This window comes from Herpailurus yagouaroundi, unplaced genomic scaffold (assembly GCF_014898765.1).
Source record: "Herpailurus yagouaroundi ecotype Mexico unplaced genomic scaffold, PumYag 162, whole genome shotgun sequence".
Lineage (NCBI taxonomy): Eukaryota > Metazoa > Chordata > Mammalia > Carnivora > Felidae > Herpailurus > Herpailurus yagouaroundi.
In genome coordinates, this window is record NW_024412403.1 from 73,221,560 (window position 1) to 73,243,140 (window position 21,581).

The 21,581-nt window shown below is 38.2% G+C and overlaps 1 protein-coding gene and 1 pseudogene across 8 annotated transcripts in view; one reads left to right on the forward strand and one right to left on the reverse strand.

Annotated features, from left to right (window-relative positions):
* The window catches only part of SENP5 (SUMO specific peptidase 5), a 50,884-nt gene extending 29,549 nt beyond the window's left edge, over nucleotides 1–21,335 (forward strand). For 3 of the 8 annotated variants that reach the window (XM_040484871.1, XM_040484869.1, XM_040484870.1), the window contains 8 exons: nucleotides 92–197; nucleotides 319–457; nucleotides 711–758; nucleotides 3,488–3,565; nucleotides 12,429–12,566; nucleotides 15,318–15,401; nucleotides 17,235–17,285; nucleotides 18,060–18,170. In XM_040484871.1, the coding sequence (XP_040340805.1) occupies nucleotides 92–197; nucleotides 319–457; nucleotides 711–758; nucleotides 3,488–3,565; nucleotides 12,429–12,566; nucleotides 15,318–15,401; nucleotides 17,235–17,285; nucleotides 18,060–18,170 (755 nt within the window). Of the gene's footprint in view, nucleotides 1–91; nucleotides 198–318; nucleotides 458–710; nucleotides 759–3,487; nucleotides 3,566–5,084; nucleotides 7,654–12,428; nucleotides 12,567–15,317; nucleotides 15,402–17,234; nucleotides 17,286–18,059 lie in introns of those variants that run through there. The other 5 variants (XM_040484876.1, XM_040484872.1, XM_040484873.1 and 2 more) reach the window with 4 other exon arrangements.
* Nucleotides 1–21,581, reverse strand: part of LOC121036403 (40S ribosomal protein S24-like) — a 34,947-nt pseudogene that overhangs the window by 3,362 nt on the left and 10,004 nt on the right.

Here is a 21,581-nt window from a genome sequence, read left to right on the forward strand (position 1 = left end):
TGTGGTAAGTGTTGTGTATAGGTTAAATATTGGGAGAATGACTTTTGCTGAAAATGGTTTTTCCATTGTAACTTCTCTTCCTTTATTTAAGGATTCCTAGATGAGGTTATGAAGAAGTATGGCAGTTTGGTCCCACTCAGTGAAAAAGATGTCCTTGGAAGACTAAAAGATGTCTTTAATGAAGACTTTTCTAATAGGTTTGTCCATAATGCTTAATTTAAGCCCTTGAAAATAAAATTGTTGGCACATGTGACTTTTAAAAAAGAAGATACTTAGTAAATTTAGTGGAACTCGTGTTTCTTTCAAAATCTTTTTCAGAAAACCATTTATCAATAGAGAAATAACAAACTATCGGGCCAGGCATCAAAAATGCAACTTCCGCATCTTCTACAATAAGCACATGCTGGATATGGATGATCTGGCAACTCTGGATGGTCAGAATTGGCTGAATGACCAGGTTAGTGTATTGTAGGTTCTCAGTGTGGAAAAGTTGCAGAGGATGTTGGATAATAAAATAGAATTAACCTTTGGGTTGGTCTCATAGTTATGTTTTGAATCAAGGATTCTTTACCCTTACTAAAGCTACTCATTCACCAACCCCAGCATCCAAAAGGTTTGATTACTGTTAACGGTGTCAGTGTTATTCGTTCTGATGGGATGTTCTGAATTGTATAGGGTTAGTAAGCTGGTTTTATGTTGACTTTTTATAGGTCATTAATATGTATGGTGAGCTGATAATGGATGCAGTCCCAGACAAAGTAAGTGAAAGTTACTCTTCAGGAGAGAGAATTCTTGTGTATTAAAATGAGGTTTCTTTTTAACTTGATGTAATTATTTGATATTCCTTCGATTTTTTTTTTTTTAATATTCCTTCGATTTTTAAAGGTTTTGATTTTATCTTGATCAGGCGCTAACAGGTTGGGCATAGGTTCTAGACAATATTTGAGCATAAGAAAGTCAGATTGCCAGTGTTTTCCTACATGTTTATTTACTTTTGAGAGCGAGCGAGCATGAGTGGGAGAGGGACAGAAAGAGGAAACACAGAATCTGAAGTGGGCTTCAGGCTCTGAGCTGTTAGCACAGAGCCTGTCGTTGGGCTTGAACCCACGAACTGCAAGATCATGACCTGAGCGGAAGTCAGACACTCAACTGGACTGAGCCATCCAGGCGTGCCCCACCTTTTTTTTTTTTTTTTAAGATTTAATTTAAGATTTAAGTAATCTCTGTATGAGTGGCTTGAATTCACAATCCAAGATCAAGAGTCACACACTCTACCAACTGAACCAGACAGGCACCCCAAGGAGGCTTTTTTAAGGTGTGAAAAAAGTTGGGGCGCCTGGGTGGTTCAGTCAGTTGAGCATCCAACTCTGGCTCAGATCATAATCTCCCGGTTGGTGAGTTTTAGTCCTGCATCGGGCTCACTGCTGTCTTTGCAAAGCCCACTTCAGATCCTCTGGCCCCTTTCTCTCTGCCCCTCCCCCCATTCGTGCTTGCTCTCAAAAATAAAAAACAACTGAGTATATTTTAAGATCTTATTGGCTTTATTCAAATGATTCATGAATCAGGCAGCATCCCATCTAATAAGTAAAAAGGAGCTTTGAAGAGCTGTACAAAGTGGAAGACTTATAAGGCAGAAGGGGGCAGGACAAGGGGGTTATTAGCAAGAGTAGATTGATTGCAGCAAAGTTACCTTACTTGAGGGGAAGACCAGGTCTAACAGGCAGGTTACCTAAGTAGTGCTGAGCAGGTAATTCTGTTAAGATTACAGTCCTGGGAGAGGCTGAAGTTGCAATTAGGTTAGGTATTTTTGGTTTGGTGACATGGGCTAAGCACAAGTCAGCACTAAGTTAGACTCTATTTTGAGTCTCTTGTCTCTTTTTTAACAGTGACGAGATGCACAAAGAGTGTATTTTTGCTTTAAGTTTTTCAATTTAACTTAAAGTCTTATTCTTTTTAAAGATGTAATAAAGTGGTATTCATTGTCACTTTTTCTTGGATTAATCTTGGGTATTCTGTTCAAATACAGACAAACCCTCCTTAAACTCTAAAATTCCCATAGAGTTTTGTTACTATTAAAATTATTTTTTTAATTTAATGTGTTAATTTTTCTGAGTATTTAGATTGCCTGATGGGTAACTTTTGATTTCAATATCTAAAATCTTTCCAAATACTTTTATAAATCTAATAATTTAAACAGGTAAATAAATATAATGAGTCGGAGATTCCAACACTTTATGAATATAGACAAAATGTTTTACAACTTTCCACTTAAAATCGCAATTCTGTTGCATTTTAAATTGGAATCATGAGGTTAATCTGTTGGATTCTCTATTATGTGAAATTCTCTTAATCACCAGAAAGTTTAAACCTAAACACATATTATAGATGACCTTTATCATAAAGGTGTTAGTTTTAAGGGTATAATTTACCTTCATTATTTCTACATTATATTTAATTCTGAACCTTCATTGGATTAAAAGGACACTTACAGTCCCCAGACCAGTAGCACCGACATTACCTAGGAATTTACCAGAGATGTAAAAGTTTGAACTCTAACCTACCCTACTGAATCAGAAACTGGAGGTGGGGCCCAGCAATCTGCTTTCACAAGCTGTCTGGATTCTAATGCACACAGAGTTTGAGAATCACTTTTCTTAGAAATAGCTATTACAAGTTCTTTTTATTGATATCTTAAGCTGCAGAGATCTCAGAACAGTGTGCATTAGGATTTTTTGGAAGGTTTATCAAACCAAACTGTTGAGCTCCACGCTCAGTTTCTGCATTAGTAAATGGTGTGGGGTAGGGCCTGAAAATTTGCATTTTAAGAAGTTCCTGGGGATGCTGATACTGCTGATCTGGTGACCACATCCTGAGAACCTCAATACTGAGGGAACATTTTTTTCATCTCAAGCGAATCCATTACTGAGTGAACACGTTAAGACCACAATATGTTTACTAGTTCACATGAGCCGATCCTAATTTATAAGCCAGAAATTTGATGTCAGGACACGATGTTCCATATGACCAGGTTAGTTATTTCTGTGCTAGAAATGATCATGTTAAGGCTTTTTAACAGTTATGAAAGCAGGAGTCTGCAAGTCCATATCCTTCAGATGGGGTTAGTTTTGTAATCCATATCCCTTGAGTTCAAGGTAATGTTACCTCATTCTTTCTTAGCCTCTTTCAGTTTTATCACCTGATTTGGAGAGATTTGTCAGGTTGCTTCTCTACTTGATTGGATTCAGGTAATCTATTTATTTACTGTCCCATTCCAGTTCTGACTATAGACCACAGTGTAAGGTTATTCTAAGAAAATTTGGAACAGAATCTTCTGTGAATCAGGTAATGTATTTTCTATAGAAGAAACTTTTCCTCCTTTTGGTCTGTCTTACATACAAGGGTTTTTAAATTTCCATGTTCTTTTGAAGTTAAATCTGGGTATACAGCTTAATATAATCTGGGTGCTTATATTTGATGTCTCTTCTAGGTTCACTTCTTCAACAGCTTTTTTCATAGACAGCTGGTAACCAAAGGATATAATGGAGTAAAAAGATGGACTAAAAAGGTATTCTCTTTATTTCTTTTTTATTCTAAATGTGAAATGCAAATAAGCCACTTTGAGTGGAAGGATAACAACTTTAATGTCCATATGATACTGATTAGAAATAGATGCTTAAAAAAACCACTCTTTTAATATAATTATTTCTTATTGTTTTTTACATCCTGTTTGAAACACATAAAACTCCAAGTCTGTCCAGTTTATTGGATTATGCTCTAAATGAAAGCACTGGGCTGGAAGTTAATGGTTCCAGCATTGTCATTAGCTTGCTGTGCAACTTGGACGAGACACTTTATTTGGGCTTCAGAATGCTTCATTTGGGCTTCATAAAACAAAATGATAAAATCAGCATAACCCTTAAAGCTCCTTGCAACCTTAATTTCTCTCTGGAGTCATTTACTAGGGCCAGAAACATTATTTTAAAAGCCCATTTATATTCTGTTTTTGATATTTTGACATAATTACCGAGTTTAGATTCCACAGTTACAGGTTTAGAGATACTGTAGCATTTTGTCTTTTTATACTGGATAGGTTATAGAAAATTAAGAGTAAGTCTTGTCTTGAGTAGTTGTGGATGGAAATAATTTTTTGCAAAGTAAAACACCTGACTGAACATGACTATTTAGGTAATAGGTGCAAAGCATTATCAGTAATGCCAAGATAAACATGGCTGAAGGGTACAAATCCAGGGGAATAGATAGAATGAACTCAGGACTCAGACCTGGGTTCAGATCCTGCTGTAGCCACTTAACAAGTTGTAAGACCTTGGGCAGATGACTTAATTCCTTTAAGCTTCAGTTTCCTCATTTGTCAAATGGTAGTATCACAAGTATTTACCTTGCTGAGAGGATTAAATGAGATAATTTGTGTAAATCACTAAGCACAACAGTAAGAATCATTATATTATGATGGTAGAAACATGGGCAGCAGCTAGTGTAGCTGGAGTACAGAGAGCAAAGAAGAGAGTGGCATGAAGTGGACCTGATCTAGTGATGTAGGGCATTAAGGTTTAGATTTTGAATTTTCCTCTAAATGTATAGGAATCTATTGAAGGGTTTTTGGTGACATCATCCAATTTGTAGTCTTTGCTCTAGCAGCACTGAAGAAGAGGGATGAATGTGGGAGCAAAGCTGATGTGGGTAGAACAGGAGGCCACTGCAAAGTACCATTAGTGGTACTTTGGATTAGAATGGTAGCAGGATAGATGGGATATGTACATAAATATGAATATGATCTAGGAAGTAAAATCAACAGGACTTGGGTGACAGATTGGTTATGGGCATGAAGGAGAAGGAAATGTGAAAGATGACTTCCAAGTACAGTATATGATTATCTTTTTCTCATCTACATAACTCTTCTTGGTTAAGTAGCATCCCACTATATGGGTATATTTTTTAAATTGACCAGTCCCCTAATAGTTATCCTTAATTTTTCTTGGATAAACACCAGTACAGCCTATCCAGTGGTACAAGCCACATACAGGCATACCTTCTTTTATTGTGCTTCACTTTATTGTGCTTCACAGATACTGCGCTTTTTACAAATTGATTTGTGGCAATCCTGCATCAAGTAAGTCTATTGGCGCCGTGTTTCCAACAGCATTTGCTCACGTTGTGTCTTTGTGTCACATTTTGGTAATTCTTGTAGTTATTTCAAACTTTATTATTATTATATTTTTTATAGTGATCAGTGATCCTTGATGTTAGTATAGCCATTGTTCTGGGGTGCCATGAACTGTACCCATAGAAGATGGCAAACTTAATGTTATGTATGTTCTGACTGCTCCCCCCACCACCTGTTCCCGTCTCTCTCCCTTTGGGCCTCTCTATTCCCTAGATACACAGCAATACTGAAATTAGGCCAGTAACACCACAGTGTGTTCAAGTGAAAGGAAGAGTCCTATGCCTCTCACTTTAAATCAAAAGCTAGAAATTATCAAGTTTAGTGAGGAAGGCATACTGAAAGCTGAGATTGGCTGGAAGCTAGGCCTCCTGTGCCAGACAAGTTGTGAACACAGAAGAAAAGTTCTTGAAGGCTACTCCAATGAACACATGAATGACAAAGTGAAAACAGCCTTATTGCTGATATGGCAAAGGTTTTAGTAGTCTGTATAGAAGATCAAACCAGACAAAACAGTCCCTTATGCCAAAGCCTAATCTAGTGCAAGACCCTGACTGTCTTCAGTTCTGTGAATGCTGAGAGAGATGAGGAAACTGAAAGAAGAAAAATTTGAAGCTAACGGAGGTTGGCTCATGAGGTTTAAAGGAAGAAGCCGTCTCCATAGCATAAAAGTTCAAGGTGAAGCAGCAGCAGGTGCTGGTGTAGAAGCTGCAGCAAGTTATTTGGAAGATCTGGCTCAGATAATTCATAAAGGTGATGACACTAAGCAACAGATTTTCAGTGTAGATGAAACAGACTTCTATTGGCAGAAGATGCCATCTAGGACCTTAATAGCTAGAGAAGAAAAAGTCAATACTTGGCTTCAAAGGACAGGCTGACTCTCTGGTTAGGTAGGGGCTTATGTGGCTGGTGACTTGAAGTTGAAGCCAGTGCTCATTTACCATTCTGAAAATCCTAAGGCCCTTAAGAATTATGTTAAACCTACTCTGCCTGGGCTCTGTAAATGGAACCACAAAGCCTGGACGACAGCACATCTGTTCACAACATAATTTACTGATTATTTTAAGCCCACTGTTGAGACCTACTACTCAGAAAGATTCCTTTCAAAATAAGACCTGTCATTGACAATGCACCTGGTTACCCTAAGAGCCCTGATGGAGATGTCCAACGAGATTAATATTTTTATGCCTGCATAACCTCTGTTCTGCAGCCCATAGACCAAGGAGTAATTTCAACTTTCAAGTCAGATTATTTAAGAAATACTTTTCATAAGGCTATAGCTGCCATAGATGGTGTGTGATTCCTCTGATGTATATGGGCAAAGTAAATTGAAAATCTTCTGGAAAGGATTCACCATTCTAGGTGCCCCATTAAGAACATTTATGATTCATGGGAAGAGGTCAAAATATCAAAATTAACAGGAGTTTAGATGAAGTGGATTCCAACTATCATGGATGACTTTGAGGGTTCAAGACTTTAGTGGAAGAAGTAAATGCAGATGTGGGGGAAATAGCAAGAGAACTAGAAGTGGAGCCTGAAGATGGGACTGAATTGCTGCAACCTCTTGATAAAACTTGAATAGATAAGGAGTTGCTTCTTACAGATGAGCAAAGAAAGTGGTTTCTTGAGATGGAATCTGCTCTTAGTAAAGATGCTGTGAGAATTGTTATGGCAACAGAGGATTTAGAATATTATATACATTTAGTTGATAAAGCAGCAACAGGGTTTGAGAAAATGTACACCAATTGTGAAAGAAGTTCTGTAGGTAAAATGCTGTCAAACAGCATCACATGCTACAGAGGAATTGTTCGTGAAAGGAAGATTCTATCAGTACTGTAAACTTCGTGTTATCCAATTTAAGAAATTACCACAGCCACCCAACCTTCAGTACACTACCATCCTGATCAGTCAGGAGCCATCAACATTTAGGCAAGACCCTCCACCACCAAAAAGATTACAGCTCACTAAAAGTGAGTCAGCATTGTTGGTGGTTAGCACTTTTAATAACAAAAATTATTTTTTATTTAAGGTATGTATATTTTTTGTAGACATAATGCTGCACACTTAATAGGCTACAGTTTGTGTAAACAACTTTTATATGCACTGGGAAACCAAAAAAAACTCCTTTGACTCGTTTTATTGCAGTGGTCTGGTACTGAACCCACAATTTTTCCGAGGTATGCCTGTATATGCTATATATAAGAAACAAAAGAAAATGAACAAGAAAGGTTGAAAATAAAGTGACAGTTAAAAAGGGTCTAGGCAAATGTAAACCAAAAGAAAGGAGTGGTAAATAAAAAGAAGGAATGGCAGTATCAGGAGCAGATGAGGTAGAATTTAAGGTAGAAAGTAAACTGTGTGATACAATTTCAATATATAGGAGGTGCCTGGGTGGCTCAGTCGGTTGAGTGTCCGACTCTTGATTTTCGTTCAGGTCATGATCTCGGGGTTCCATGGACTCAAGCCTGCATCGGGTTCCATGCTGATGGTGCGAAGCCTGCTTGGGATTCTCTCTCTGCCTCTCTCTCAAAATAAATAAATAAACTCAAAAAAAAAAAAAAAAAAGAAGAAGAAGAAGAAAGCTAATGGCCATTAAATGCCTTGATCATTAAAGAAAAAATTAAAAACAGAATTTAGTGTTCACTAAATTAGATTACATCAAGATAGATTACAGAATGACCAAGGATTTGAATGCAACAAAAATAAATAAAACAATGGAAATACTAAGAAAACTCCATGAAAGAACTGGTCCATAGGGTAACTGAGTCCATTCTGTGCATAACTTAAAAGTTTATAAAAGAAAAGTGAATTCAGTTACATAAAAATAACTCTGCATTTAAAATAGCGATGTAAAAAGACAAATAGTAAACTAGGGAAAATATTTGCCATTAATGTCACAGAACTGATTTTCTTAATATATAAAGGGTTTATACAAATAATAAGAAAAAGACTACCAACTCAGCAGAAAAATGGGTGGGTGATATGAATGAAAAGGTTTGTAGTAAAGAAAGGTGTTCTGGAAATAAATTCTTTGTCAGGTCTATGTTTTGTGATTGTTTTCTGTCTATAGCTTTTTTACTTATTTTCTTAACCATGTGTTTTGGTAAAGATTTTTAATTTTGATGATTTCTCCATATGGATATCCAGTTCTTCCAATGTCATTTGCTTGAAAAGACTTCTCTTTCCTAGTTTAATTGCTTTGGTACCATTGTAGAAAATCAGCTGACCACATATGTATGGGTCGGTTTCTGCACTTTGTGTTCTTATCCATTGATCTCTGTTATTATGCCAATACCACACTGTCTTGATCACTGTATCTTTAGAGTATATCTTGATATATAGTGTAAGTTGGCCAGCTTTATCCTTTTTCCAGAATGTTTTGGGAATTCCAGGTCGTTTGCATTTTCATTTTCATACAAATTTTAGAATCAGCTTGTCAGTTTTTTTTTTTTTTAACTTGCGGGATTATTTAGTTTGGGGAGAATAAACATCTTAACAATATTAAATCTTCCATTTCCATGTACATGGTACATGTTCCCTTTATTTGGGGTCTTTAATTTTTCTCAGCAATATTTTCTAATTCTTAGTGTAGAGGTCTTGCACATATTTTAAAAAAAATGTAACCCTGGGCGCCTGGGTGGCTGTTGTTAAGCATCTGACTTCGGCACAGTCACAGTCTCATGGTTCATGAGTTTAAGTCCCACATTGGGTGAGCTCGAGCCCCGCTTCTTTCTTTCTCTCTCCCCCTCCCCCTAGATCACTTGCACCCTCTTTATCTCAAAAACAAAACAAAACATGAAGCGCCTGGTTGGCTCAGTTGGTTGAGTGTCAGACTTCAGGTCAGGTCATGATCTCACAGCTTGTGAGTTCGAGCCCCATGTCAGGCTCTGTGCTAACAGCTCAGAGCCTGGAGCCTGCTTCTGATTGTGTGTCTCCCTCGCTTTCTGCCCCTCCCCCACTCACGTCCTCCTGTCTCTCTCAAAAATAAACATTAAAAAAAAATTATAAAACAAAACATAGCCCTATTTCATTTTTCCGAAACTGCTATAAACAGAATTTTTTAAATGCTGTCTTCCAATTGTTTCCTGTTAGTAATAGAAATACAACTTATTTCTGTGAATTGACCTTGTATCCTGTGACCTTGCCAGACGCATTGGTTGTAGGAAATTTTTGTAGATTGTGAGATTTTCATAGACAATCATGTCTCTAAGTAGTGAGTGTTTTAATTTTCCCTTCCAATTTGTATGCCATTTTTTTTCTTGTCTTATTGCACTGGCTGGGACTTCTATGAGAGGGGACATCTTTGCCTCGTTCTCAGTCTTAGGAGAAAAGCAGTCTTTCACTACTGTTTGTGTTGACAGTTGTAGGGTTTTTTGTAGATACTCTTTCATCAGGTTAAAGAAGTTTTGGTCCTATTCCTAGTCTATGTGACAGTTTTTAACCATAAATGGATGTTGAGTTTTATCAAATACTTTTCCTGCGTCTAAGGACATGATCCTATAGTTTCTCATCTTTAGTCCTTAAATGGGCTCCCAGATGGGAGGAACAGCACCTAATCTGGAGACATAACAGTCTCAGGGCCACACGATGGCTCTTGAAGCTTCAGCTTGGTCATGACATAAATTCACTTCTATTTACAGAGCACTACTTAAAGCAAATCACATGACAGGACTACTTTCTTCACCTGGGAGGGACAGTGAAGCCACATGACATCAGGCAGTTCTATATAACCCTTTTTATAGGAAGGGCAACAAATAATTGGGTCAATAATAATACAGTCTTGGGGCGCCTGGGTGGCGCAGTCGGTTAAGCGTCCGACTTCAGCCAGGTCACGATCTCATAGTCCGTGAGTTTGAGCCCCGCGTCAGGCTCTGGGCTGATGGCTCAGAGCCTGGAGCCTGTTTCCAATTCTGTGTCTCCCTCTCTCTCTGCCCCTCCCCCGTTCATGCTCTGTCTCTCTCTGTCCCGAAAATAAATAAACGTTGAAAAAAAAAAATTAAAAAAAAAATAATACAGTCTACCACACATACCATTCTTAATTATATATATAAAGTTATGTATGAGAGAGATAATGTATTAAAAAGAAGAAAAATCTGGAAAGATATACACTGAAGTGTACTTCTTATCTGTATTTTCTAATTTTTATTTAAAAATTGTTTTCATAGGGGCACCCAGGTAGCTCAGTCGGTTGAGTGTCCAACTCTTGACTTTGGCTTGTGTTGTGATCCCAGGGATGTGGAATTGAGCCGTGTTGGGCTCCACACTGAGCACAGAGAATGCTTAAGATTCTCTTTCTCCCCCCACCCCCTCCATGTTTATAGCAGCACTATCAACAATAGCCAAAGTATGGAAAGAGCCCAAATGTGCATCAATGGGTGAATGGATAAAGAAAATGTGGTTTATATACATAATGGAGTATTACTTGGCAATCAAAAAGAATGAAATCTTGCCATTTGCAACTATGTGGATAGAACTGGAGGGTATTATGCTAAGTGAAATTAGAGAAAGATAAAAATCATAGGACTTCACTCGTATGAGGACTTTAAGAGACAAAACAGATGAACATAAGGGAAGGGAAACAAAAATAATATAAAAACAGGGAGGGGGACAAGAGACTCATAAACATGGAGAACACACTGAGGGTTACTGGAGGGGTTGTGGGAGGGGGATGGGCTAAATGGGTAAGGGGCATTAAGGAATCTACTCCTGAAATCATTGTTTCACTATATGCTAACTAATTTGGACGTAAATTTTTAAAAATAAATAAAATAAAAAAATCTTTACTAACAAGAAAATTCTCTTTCTCCCTCTGCCCGCTCCCCTGCTCACACACTTTCTCTAAAATAAACTAAAAAGACAAAATTGTTTTTATAATTAGGAGAAAGCTTTTTTAAAAATGTTTATTTTTTCAAGAGACAGAGCATGAGCGGGGTAGGGGCAGAGAGAGAAGGAAACACAGAATCTGAAGCAGGCTCCAGGCTCTGAGCTGTCAGCACAGAGCCCAATGAAGGGCTCAAACTCCTGAACCATTAGATCATGCGAAGTCAGACACTTAACTGAGCCACCCAGGCACCCCAGAAAGAGTTTCTTTTTAAGAAGAATGTAAATTTGGCCTCATTTAATACTGTGTTTAGATGTGATTCCTTGTTTTAGATACTCAGGATTTGTGCATTGGAAAGGACCAACTGTCTTCATGTTTTCTTCTGTCCACCTCACCTGCCAGGTTTATGGATGTAGAAAATGGAAAAGTAGAGGTGCTAAAGTGCTTTGCTCCAAGATCATGTCGACTAGTAGAAGATTCATTTAGAGCAGGACATTATCTGAATATCAGAAAGCAAGGAAGGCTTGAGAAATAGCTTCTAAGAATCTGATGTACTTTAAAGTAGCCTTGTGACTGTTTTAACCCAAGGAATCCCTAAAAACTCTCAAAAAAAAAAAAAAACCTGAAAAAAAATTCATTCACAACTTTTACAGATGTTTATTGAGCACCTACTACTTTATCATTCATTCCACAACTGGGATTTTGAGTGGAATAGTAAATATTTCTAGATTGTAAAGGATGTGTAAAGAATTATCAAGGATATTTTTCTCAATTTTACCATCTGGGAAACCTGAGGTAGTGATAATGGTAATAGTTAAGATTCACTGGCTACATAGAATATGTGAAAGCAGTTTTCTGCATCTTATATGTATTATCTCTCTCAATAATTTCCTAAGGTAGGGGCTGTTGTCTATAGTTTATAGTTGAGGAAATCAAGTCACAAAGAAGCTATGAAAATGACCAAAGTCACCTGGCCAGTAAGTGGAAGAGGTTCTCTTTGAACTTCACCAGACTTCCTTCAGAGCCCATGATCTTAACTAGGACACTGAGTTTATAAAAAGAAGGCTTATGGTGCCTATGCTGTTTTATAATATGATTCCTTCCTACATAAGAATTGAGTCAAGGTCAAATATGTACACAAAAGCATAAAAATAAAGGCTAAGTCAAATTAAGCATTTGCAAAGCACAGGTGTAGCAGGTTTGAATGTGAGATGGTGCTTTCTGGATCTTCAGTTTTCTTATTGTGTATTAATAGCTTAGTAGTTACAAGCATGGGCTTTAGATTCAGACCTGGGTTCAGATTTTGGCTTCACCACTTCCTGCTTTTATGACCTCAAACAGGTCAAAGGTCAGTAAATTGAAGCTGTTTCTGCTGTTGTTTTGGATACTCTGTGGTGATGGCCGCATTTCTTTTTCTTTTTTAATCAGGTGGATTTGTTTAAAAAGAGTCTTCTGTTGATTCCTATTCACCTGGAAGTCCACTGGTCTCTCATTACCGTGACACTCTCTAATCGAATTATTTCATTTTATGATTCCCAAGGCATTCATTTTAAGTTTTGTGTAGAGGTAAGTTAATATACTGCCTATATTTTTTCATTTATCTTGTGATCAAATAGAACAGAAGTCAGTTATCATAGGGGATCAATTTCTGTCATGAAAACCCTCTAAAATGTTAGCAGAGAAAAAGAACTACAAGAGGAATCCCCAGGTTGGGAGAGGTAGCTGTCTGTGATATGGATCCCACTCTGAGAAACAAGTCTAATTTGGATTTTGTCACATATTTTCCTGCCTCCCTATAAAGCTGCATTTTGAATGGATACAAATCATTTTCCTTGGTTTCTCTTAGGGCTAAAATTGGCTTGTATCTTCAAAATAACTTATGTAGAATGTGTTATAATCAAGAGAATCAGCCAGCAAAATAGGAGAGCTCCACTAATGACAGTTCAACAACATGGTGAGATGCAAGAAAAATCCATAGGTTTCCTGATTTTCTTTCAGTAGCAAGGACCAGTTAAATTTAACTGAAAAAAGAAAGATTCCATTTTCAAAAGCAAACAGATATAAACTGACCAGGAGTATATACTCCAGCAAAAATTGTGGAAGTTCTTTAAGAGTAGAGCTCTATATTTAAAGGAAATCTGAGCAGATGGAAAGATAGGTAGGCTCAGTATTGGAAAGAGATCAATTCTTCTCAAACTAATAATATATACCAATTTGCCCCCAATTTCTCAAGAGGATTTTGAATGAAAACTGATAAGCTCATCCTAGAATTCATAGTGCAGAGTTTATTGCATGAACATTGAAGGAAGGAATACTAGAGGCCAAACCATATCACAAATTTTTAATAATTAAAACTTAGGAATAGACCAGTAGATTGGTGGTACAGCACAGAGAATCTAGGAATAACTGCTGTATATGAGGGAACCTGGTATATGATAAAGTTGGGGAAAGACAGGCTATTCAATATATGCCATTGTGAAAAGTAGCTGTCTATTTGGATCCACATACAGATCCTTCATACTATTTATAAGAGCAAATTCCATGTAAAATAATGACCTAAATATAAAATGCAAAACTATAAAAGTTAGAATAAAATACAGAAAATGCTATGTTTTAGATTCAGGAAAGACTTCTTACACAGAGCCATAAAAGCAAAACACCTAAAGGAACAGATTGATAAACTGGACCATACCATAATTTAAAACTTCTGCATGTCCTAAAATTCAAAGAGAAAGGAAAGACCTGGAGAAAATATTTGTGACATATAATAATCACTACCCAGAAAATATAAAGAACTCCTAAAAATTAATAAAAGGATTTAAGAGAAATGGATAAAGATTATTCAAATAAGTAATTTTTAGGAAAAATGCAAATAGCCTTGAAACGTGGAGAGATGCTTAGTCTTATCAGAAATACAGGAAATGCAAATGAAAACTACATCAGGGCTTCATTTTTTGCCCATTAGGCAAGTTTGATGGTATTCAGGTGTTCGTTAGGTGTAAGGAAACCAGCTTTCATTTTTTCTGGTGGAGTATATGAATTAATATAGCTAGCCACTTAGGGGAGTTGAAATCCTGATCAGTTCTAAGTGCCTTATAAATTTATAAAAGATGTATGTGTATCCTAGGGATTCCTGGCTGGCTCAGTCCTTGGAGTACACTCTTTATCTCAGGGTTGTGTCAGTTCAAGCCCCATGTTGGGCGTGAAGCCTACTTAAAAGAAAGAAAATATATATCCTATTGAATACCAGTTCTATTTCTTGGTATATAAAAATGCTTGTGTATGTATGTGCACAGTGATAGGGCATGCACCAGAATGTTGACTGCAGCAGCATTACTGATAGTAGAAACAAAACAAAAAACAAAAACCAAAAAAACCCACCTAAATTTAGCTCTACCAACAGAATAGTTAAGTACACTATAGTACATTCATACTATTAAACTGGCCATAGATCATAGATCTAGATCATAGATCATAGAATATAGATCTCCATGTTCTAAATAGCATGGAAAGATCTCCAAGACCTATTGGGTTTTAAATAGCCAGTTGCAGAGTGATAGAGTATATGTTTATGGGAAGAAAATACATATGTGCACGTATGTATGTATATATGTGTGTGTGGTAGTATGTGCATAAACACAGTTGTATACATGTACATACATACTAATATTCCACCTTCGGTGTGGTTGGTTTAATTCCTGTTACCTCTGACTTCACCTTTAGAAGTGATGCACAGAAGTAGAGGGCATAAGGGAATATTTGAAACTCTGATAGGCTTCATCTTGGTAGAAGCTTCAGCAGTGGACTCGACTGTATTTAGTATCCAGAATGGGTTTCAGTAGAACTTTCTAGAAACTGCAAGATACCTTTATCTGCAGCCCTCAAAATAGAGTATATCTAAGGCTGGAATGTTTTTCATTTAGTTTCAATTATTGATTTCTGCCATGGGTTCCTTCTTTGTATTGAACATTGGCAGTAATCAGGTCTTTTTTTTTTTGTCTTCCCAATATTTAAATGTCAAATTGAGCAAGTTGGCTGCTGGAAAAGGCTGACCATCTTACAAAAACTTCTAATTAAAACATACAGTGGTATCCACAGCCTAAATGCATACCTGAGTATAGAAGGCCTGAGTCCTTCTTAACACTATGAAATGAAAGGTCAGAAATAAAGTTCCACCTTTTAAACTCTTGAGTGCAGACTTTGCCCAGTGGTGGGGCCACAGCCGCCTCCTCCTTTGCTTCTATCTGCTGTGAGCAGGTTCCATTTTTCACCAACTGATGGAACACAGCATCTGTGTTGTGGTTTCTTTTTAACCAGAATATAAGAAAGTATTTGCTGACTGAAGCCAGAGAAAAAAATAGACCTGAATTTCTTCAGGGTTGGCAGACTGCTGTTACAAAGGTAAGTATGTGATAAAAATGAAAACCCAGGCATGTCAAGGGGATGGAATTATCCTTAGGGGTGGGTGTCTTTAAAAGCATTTGAAGACTGGTGATGGAGATACCAGTAAGAGTCTGGAGGCTGCAGGGAGGCAGCTTAGAATAAACCTATGTAGTATTGATCATCTAGCTACTTAGTTTCCCAGTGCTTCTGGAGAAAAATTTAGTCATTTCATCAATGGGGCAGCTGCTAATGATATGGTTGTTATATTGGAAAAAAGGGAAAGGAAAACAACTTTTTCTTTTGATGGCACCTGCCTCTTCCAGATGACCCACATAGACCCAGAGAAATGCTGAAGCGACTGTTTGGATCCACTAAGGGAGCAAGTGCACTGGGCTTCTTACCAGGCATCTGGGGAAGACAGTGGCTTGAAGGTTTCAGTACGAAAGCAGCACTATGTTTGTCCTATATGCACTCATGCTGTGTATGGGGCAGAGTGCTCAGGCAGGTCTTCTCATCACTGTCACAGATACCAGCATCTTACATTTTATGGTCACTGCTTTATTGTCTTCAGAGTGTTTTTGCATGTGTGATCTCATTTGATCCTTACAGCCTATGAGGTAGGCAGGTCATTTAGGGATGGGCATCCTCTTTATTTTATAGATGAGCAAACTGAAGCCTAGGTGTCACCTAGGCCATCGGAACTACTGATAGAGTTGGGTCCTTGAACTTAGGTCTAGATCACTGAGCACAATCTTAAAGAGGCAGAGTCTTGGGGTGCCTGGGTGGCTCAGTCGGTTAAGCGTCCGACTCTTGGTTGAAGCTTAGGTCATGATCTCAGTTTCGTGAGTTCAGGCCCCATGTTGAGCTCTGAGCTGGCAGCTGGAAGCCTGCTTGAGATGTTCTTTCTCCCTCTCTCTGCCCTTCCCCCACTTGCACTGTGTCTGTCTCTCTCAAAACAAACCTATTAAAAAAAAAAAAAGGCAGAGTCTTGAAACAAACTTTAAGCCAAACCCAAGGGAACCAGATTTATTTGTTCATCCTTGAACTACACCAAATGCTAAGGTTTAAACCTAGGCTTAAGTTTTCTTTTAATAACTTAGTCTTTTAGTTGAAACCGGAATTGAACTTGTAAATTTTGAAAATTACCCAACTAGAATACCTAGGTATTCCAAATTTAGTCAACATCCTTCACATTTCCCCTTTAGGCAGAATACATAATCAGTTCTTTGGGAAACATACTGCTCTTTTTTATTTTTTAAATAATTTAAATGTTTGTTTTTAAGAGAGCATGCAAGAAGGAGAGGAGCAGAGAAGGGGGGACAGAGGATACGAAGCGGGCTCTGCGCTGACAGCAGAGAGCCTGATGTGAGACTTGAACTCACAAACCGTGAGATCATGATCTGAGCCATAATTACTTAGCCAACTGACCCACCCAGGCACCCCAACATACTGCTTATCTTTATTTCTTTCAAAGAGTGACAGATGAAACGTGAAGACTACTAAGCAGGATTTTTAGTACATACTCAGAGTCCAGGCGTATGCTTTCTGATCCACAATTCCATTTTGATTCCATTGTCAGTAATCTGATAGCAAAACTATCCAAATCAAGTTTTAAAACAGGGTTTTGATTTTCTATTTCTCATATTTAGGCGAAGGTTCTATACATTTGGTTGCTGGCTCTTTTGATGCCTCTGTAAAATCACACACTTTAAATACCAGAGATATATACTAGGACACCAGCTGTCCTGGACAGACAAGTTTCTTTTACTTATTTTTCCATAAAAACAAATTTTCCTATCTGAAGAGGAGTACTTGGTCTTATTTTAATGATCATTTTGTTTTTCTCTTTAGTGTATTCCACAACAGAAAAATGACAGTGACTGTGGAGTCTTTGTGCTCCAGGTAAAGAAATCTGTTTATCCAGAATTTGGAATGTGTGAATTAAATTTGTTGGGTTTAGAAAGGAGAGATGGGAGCCCCTGTTGTTATGTACCTGGCATTAGGCACAGGTACCCGAGTATCTCCTCCTCTGGTTTACATGTCTTATCAGAGGTTAGGCACACTAGAGACTGGTCTGAATCTGTATCGTAGACCCTTGGCATTTGTAGAATTAACTACTTTTTTTTTTTTTTTTAACCTTTGGCAAGTGGTCTTTAACCACAGAACAAAATTAATTACATTTTAAATAAGGGCCACATTCAAAAACTGCTTTCTCATGCTGTGGGTTCCCTTAGTGGTCTAAAAGGATTAATGCAAATTTTGTCATACATTACGTTTACGAAGAAATTGTGTATAAGCCATGAATTTATAGAGATTTGCAAAGATCATGGAAGATGGGCTCATTCCTTTGACTCATGAATGTCTGGGGTTTGTAAACAAACCGAAGTTCTCACTTAAAAGACCACTTTAGGTGGAGTGGCAGTCTCAGCAGGTAGCACCTTGGAAAGAGTTGGAGCCTCACCATCAATTTCTGCTTCTCACAGTGTTGTTTGGGGGAGAGAGGGGAGACCCCAAACCATATACTTACCTGGAAAGTTGACTATAATTTGGAGGCAAATGTTTCAAAACAATGTTTTTACAACGAGTTTAAACTTTAAAATGTCACCTTAGGCCCCATTCTGTTAGGTCTGCATCAAAGCTCCATATGCCATTTAAGTGTTTCTGGGACCTTTGCAGTACTGCAAGTGCCTCGCCTTAGAGCAGCCTTTCCAGTTTTCCCAAGAGGACATGCCCCGAGTGCGGAAGAGGATTTACAAGGAGCTGTGTGAGTGCCGGCTCATGGACTGAAACTCAGCAGGACTCTGGAAGGTCTGACCAAGTTGAAGCAGATGGTTTGTTACTTGAATCTCCAAACACTTATTTGAATTTTTACAGGTATTTCAGATCAGTGGTGTTGGGCCACTATTGTTACCTCAAATTTGTTTTTTGCCCTATTCATTTCTCTAGCTACCGTGTACTATTTTTTAATGTTCAGTTTGGTTTCATTTTTAATTTTATGGATTCCGTGTGTTTCCCCCATATTTAATATTTATTATCCAAACGCATGCATATAGACAGAGCATGCAGTGCAGAGTATTAAAAAAAAAAAAAAGCCTAGTAGATTTGGTGCAGCTTTTGAAATTTACTTAGACGTGAACTGAATACAGGTTTAAAATTTAATCCCAGAACCTAAAAGTGCAGGATGTTTTTGATACAACATAACTTTGAGAAGGATCGTTGTTCCCTGGGGTGTAAAGGGTAGCTAGGAGTGGTGGTTTTGACAAAGCCAGTCCTGTTTTACCTGCTGCACCTTTCATGGACTTCCTTCTCCAAATGAGTCTTGCAGAGTGAATTGCATTCCTTTTGAAAGGTGAGAAGTGGCCAAAATCTGACTGGTGTGTTCTATTTATACAAGCACACTTATAAGTGCAGTGCCTACTTTGGGAGGAGTTGATTAAAGACAACAGCTTTTGGGGGTGGGGGCGTCCAGTTATTTTAACACATGAGAAAATTTCAATCTTGGCTTTAAGAATTACAACAAATGCCTAAATCTTATAAAGGCTTTTGCTGGAACACTGAATTCTCTGGATTTATTAAAAAACATTAATATCCATCAAACTAGTAGTCAACCACATGAGAATTCAGCCTTTCCAAGAGTAATTTACAAGTTGTCACTACCCTTGTGTTGTCTAAGATGTGACAAATACCTTTCTATTTCAATGGTGTTTAAATATTAATCTTCAGAACTAAAGACTGACCAGGTCTTTTGCAGATGGGTGGGGAGAAGAGGAAAAGTAGTAAGACTTGCTTGCACAGGAGCACAGCAGATGTTACTAGACTTTTTTTGCTCCTACCTCTTTAGTGATCTCAGCAGCATGCGGGGCTCCCTCAGTTGGCCTCTTGTTGACCAACCCTGAGACTCCAGAGCTGGAGTCCTTTTTTCACTTCTATCAACCTCGTCTTCTGGGGAAAAGCAGAAGTGACCCTGTCCTAATACTTCGCTGCATTAGGATTAAAGTAATGGATCTTGCATCTTTATTCTAGCCTTTTGTGATATTTGAAAAGAAAGGAAATGAGGAAAGATGCATGTTAAACTACTCAATTACCTTTTCTGAACTGGGGCAGAAAAAACAGTAGAGGTGTATGTAAGCATCTCAGAAGCTTACACCAAATACCAAGTAAATGACAGAAGATACTTGGATTTATGCCTGGTTAGGTGTGGGGTGTTGGAAATAAAAAGCTAAAACGTGCAGTTAAACTTGGCCATGAGGTAAGGTTTCCAGCAGTTGAAGGTAGAGTCAGAACATGTTTACACGGAGGGTTCCCATCCCCGGACATTCCAAGCACCAACACCAGTGTTTACATTGTAAAGAGCCCCAGCATTCTCCACACTCCTCTAGACTTCGTGTAAAACCAGGTCAGTATTTCTTACTGTGCTTCAGGTCGCTGAAAGGACTGAGATCAGAGGCACTTTATGCTGCTACAGTTAGGCTTGTGTTGTCAGCATTTGCAAAGATGACAATTTAAAGTGAGGAAGAGATCCTGAGGTTTTCTGACATTAGCTAATTATGCAAACATGAGATTTTTTCAAATCTGCATGTAAGACATTTGCCTAATGGGAGAAGGGGGCAGTTATGCAGTGGCCAGTAACTAGGCTGTGGATTCACAGTGTTTTATACTTTAGAGCTCCATCTCATCTCCTCACTGACAACCAGGCACGTAGAAGAGGCAGAACTGTGTTCTGCATCTTTAATGCTCAGAAGTGGAGTTGCCGTTTTCCTCCAGTCTGAGAAACGGTCACCTCCTCGGCGCGGAGGCAAGCAGGGGTGCTCAAGAGGTAACTACAGTAAGCTGCCCAAGTCCCGCTTCCCTTTCACTTCCAGCTTCATAGGGCACCCTTGAGGTGTACTGTCAAGCTTGCTTTTGCCTAAATGTCAGATGTTTTAAGTATGGTTCAAAACGTTCCTCTATTCATGAAACTCGGTTTTAGCATACAGAGTTGCTTTTCCCCCTTGTGATTAGGTGTAAACCTCTATTAGCCCAAACCCTACATCAGAGGGGCCTCTGTCCTGTTTGCAATAATTGCTTCTTTGCAACAAAGACATTTTTTAAATATAGTCTGGGCTGCTGGTGGAAGAGACAGGCATTGTTTTATTGTCACTAGCTTGGCACTGAATTGTTTGGGTGCCCACAAAGTGGGCAGACCTTATGCTTTTGAGGTTGAGTGCAGGCCTTGTACAAACTAAAAGCTGCTTATGATGTGCCTTCAAGCTGCCCGGTCCATCAGCAAATTACTAGTCTGTTGTTTCTTTCCAGTGATTTGTCCTTATGTTAAATCTGTAGCCATGAATGTGGATTTAATTCAACTTTTAGTTCTCTTAAGAAGAAAGGGAACCTCTTAAGGAAGTTTCCGGAAAGGAAGCAGTTGCTGCCAATAATCCCCACTTTCTGGCTTTGCATTATATTTTCTACTTCTGAGTGACACTGTCATCTTGGAGTCACGGTTGGAACAAAACAACAGCCCCGACTAGTGGAAGAGCTGCCCTTTTTCTTTGCAGTTGTGTTCACTGCTTCCCCGGGTGAGAAGGGCTGACTGGGAGAGCTCTGGGTGGATCAGACCCTTCACACGAGAAAAAGTATGTTAATAATAAATAGTGTGAATTGAATATACTGACTACCTGCTCTGTTTAATTATGTTAAGAAACCAAACTAATCAACAGTTGTAAAGCACCTACTTCTATTATGTGCGAGGCTCTGCCTCCTGGCCTATAGATAATTAAGACCTAGGGAATATACCGTCAGAGAAATGCAAATTGTATTTGGGTGTTACAAAAACAGGCCTAGATAAGCTGTTCACTTAAATGGTACCTTTGGACAGAAAAAGAATTTATTTAAAGATTGTGATCATGTAAAATTACTCAAACCTTCTAGCAAAAATATTTTTTTGAAAAATAAACTAAATGCCTTTATAAACGTGTGTTCTCTTGTACTGAATAACACGTACTGTTTGGGAGAGTGACGCTCTTGTCACGACAAAGCTCATTTATGAACAGTGACCAGTGTAAGCTCTAAGCAGCTGACCCAAGTGTCCAACAGAATTTTCTGCAGTGATGGCAATGTTCATATTTGCATGCACTACAACAGCCGCTACCCCCATGTGACTCATGAGCTCGCTATTAGACATGTAAATTCTGCACATTACTCAAATATTCCAGAGGA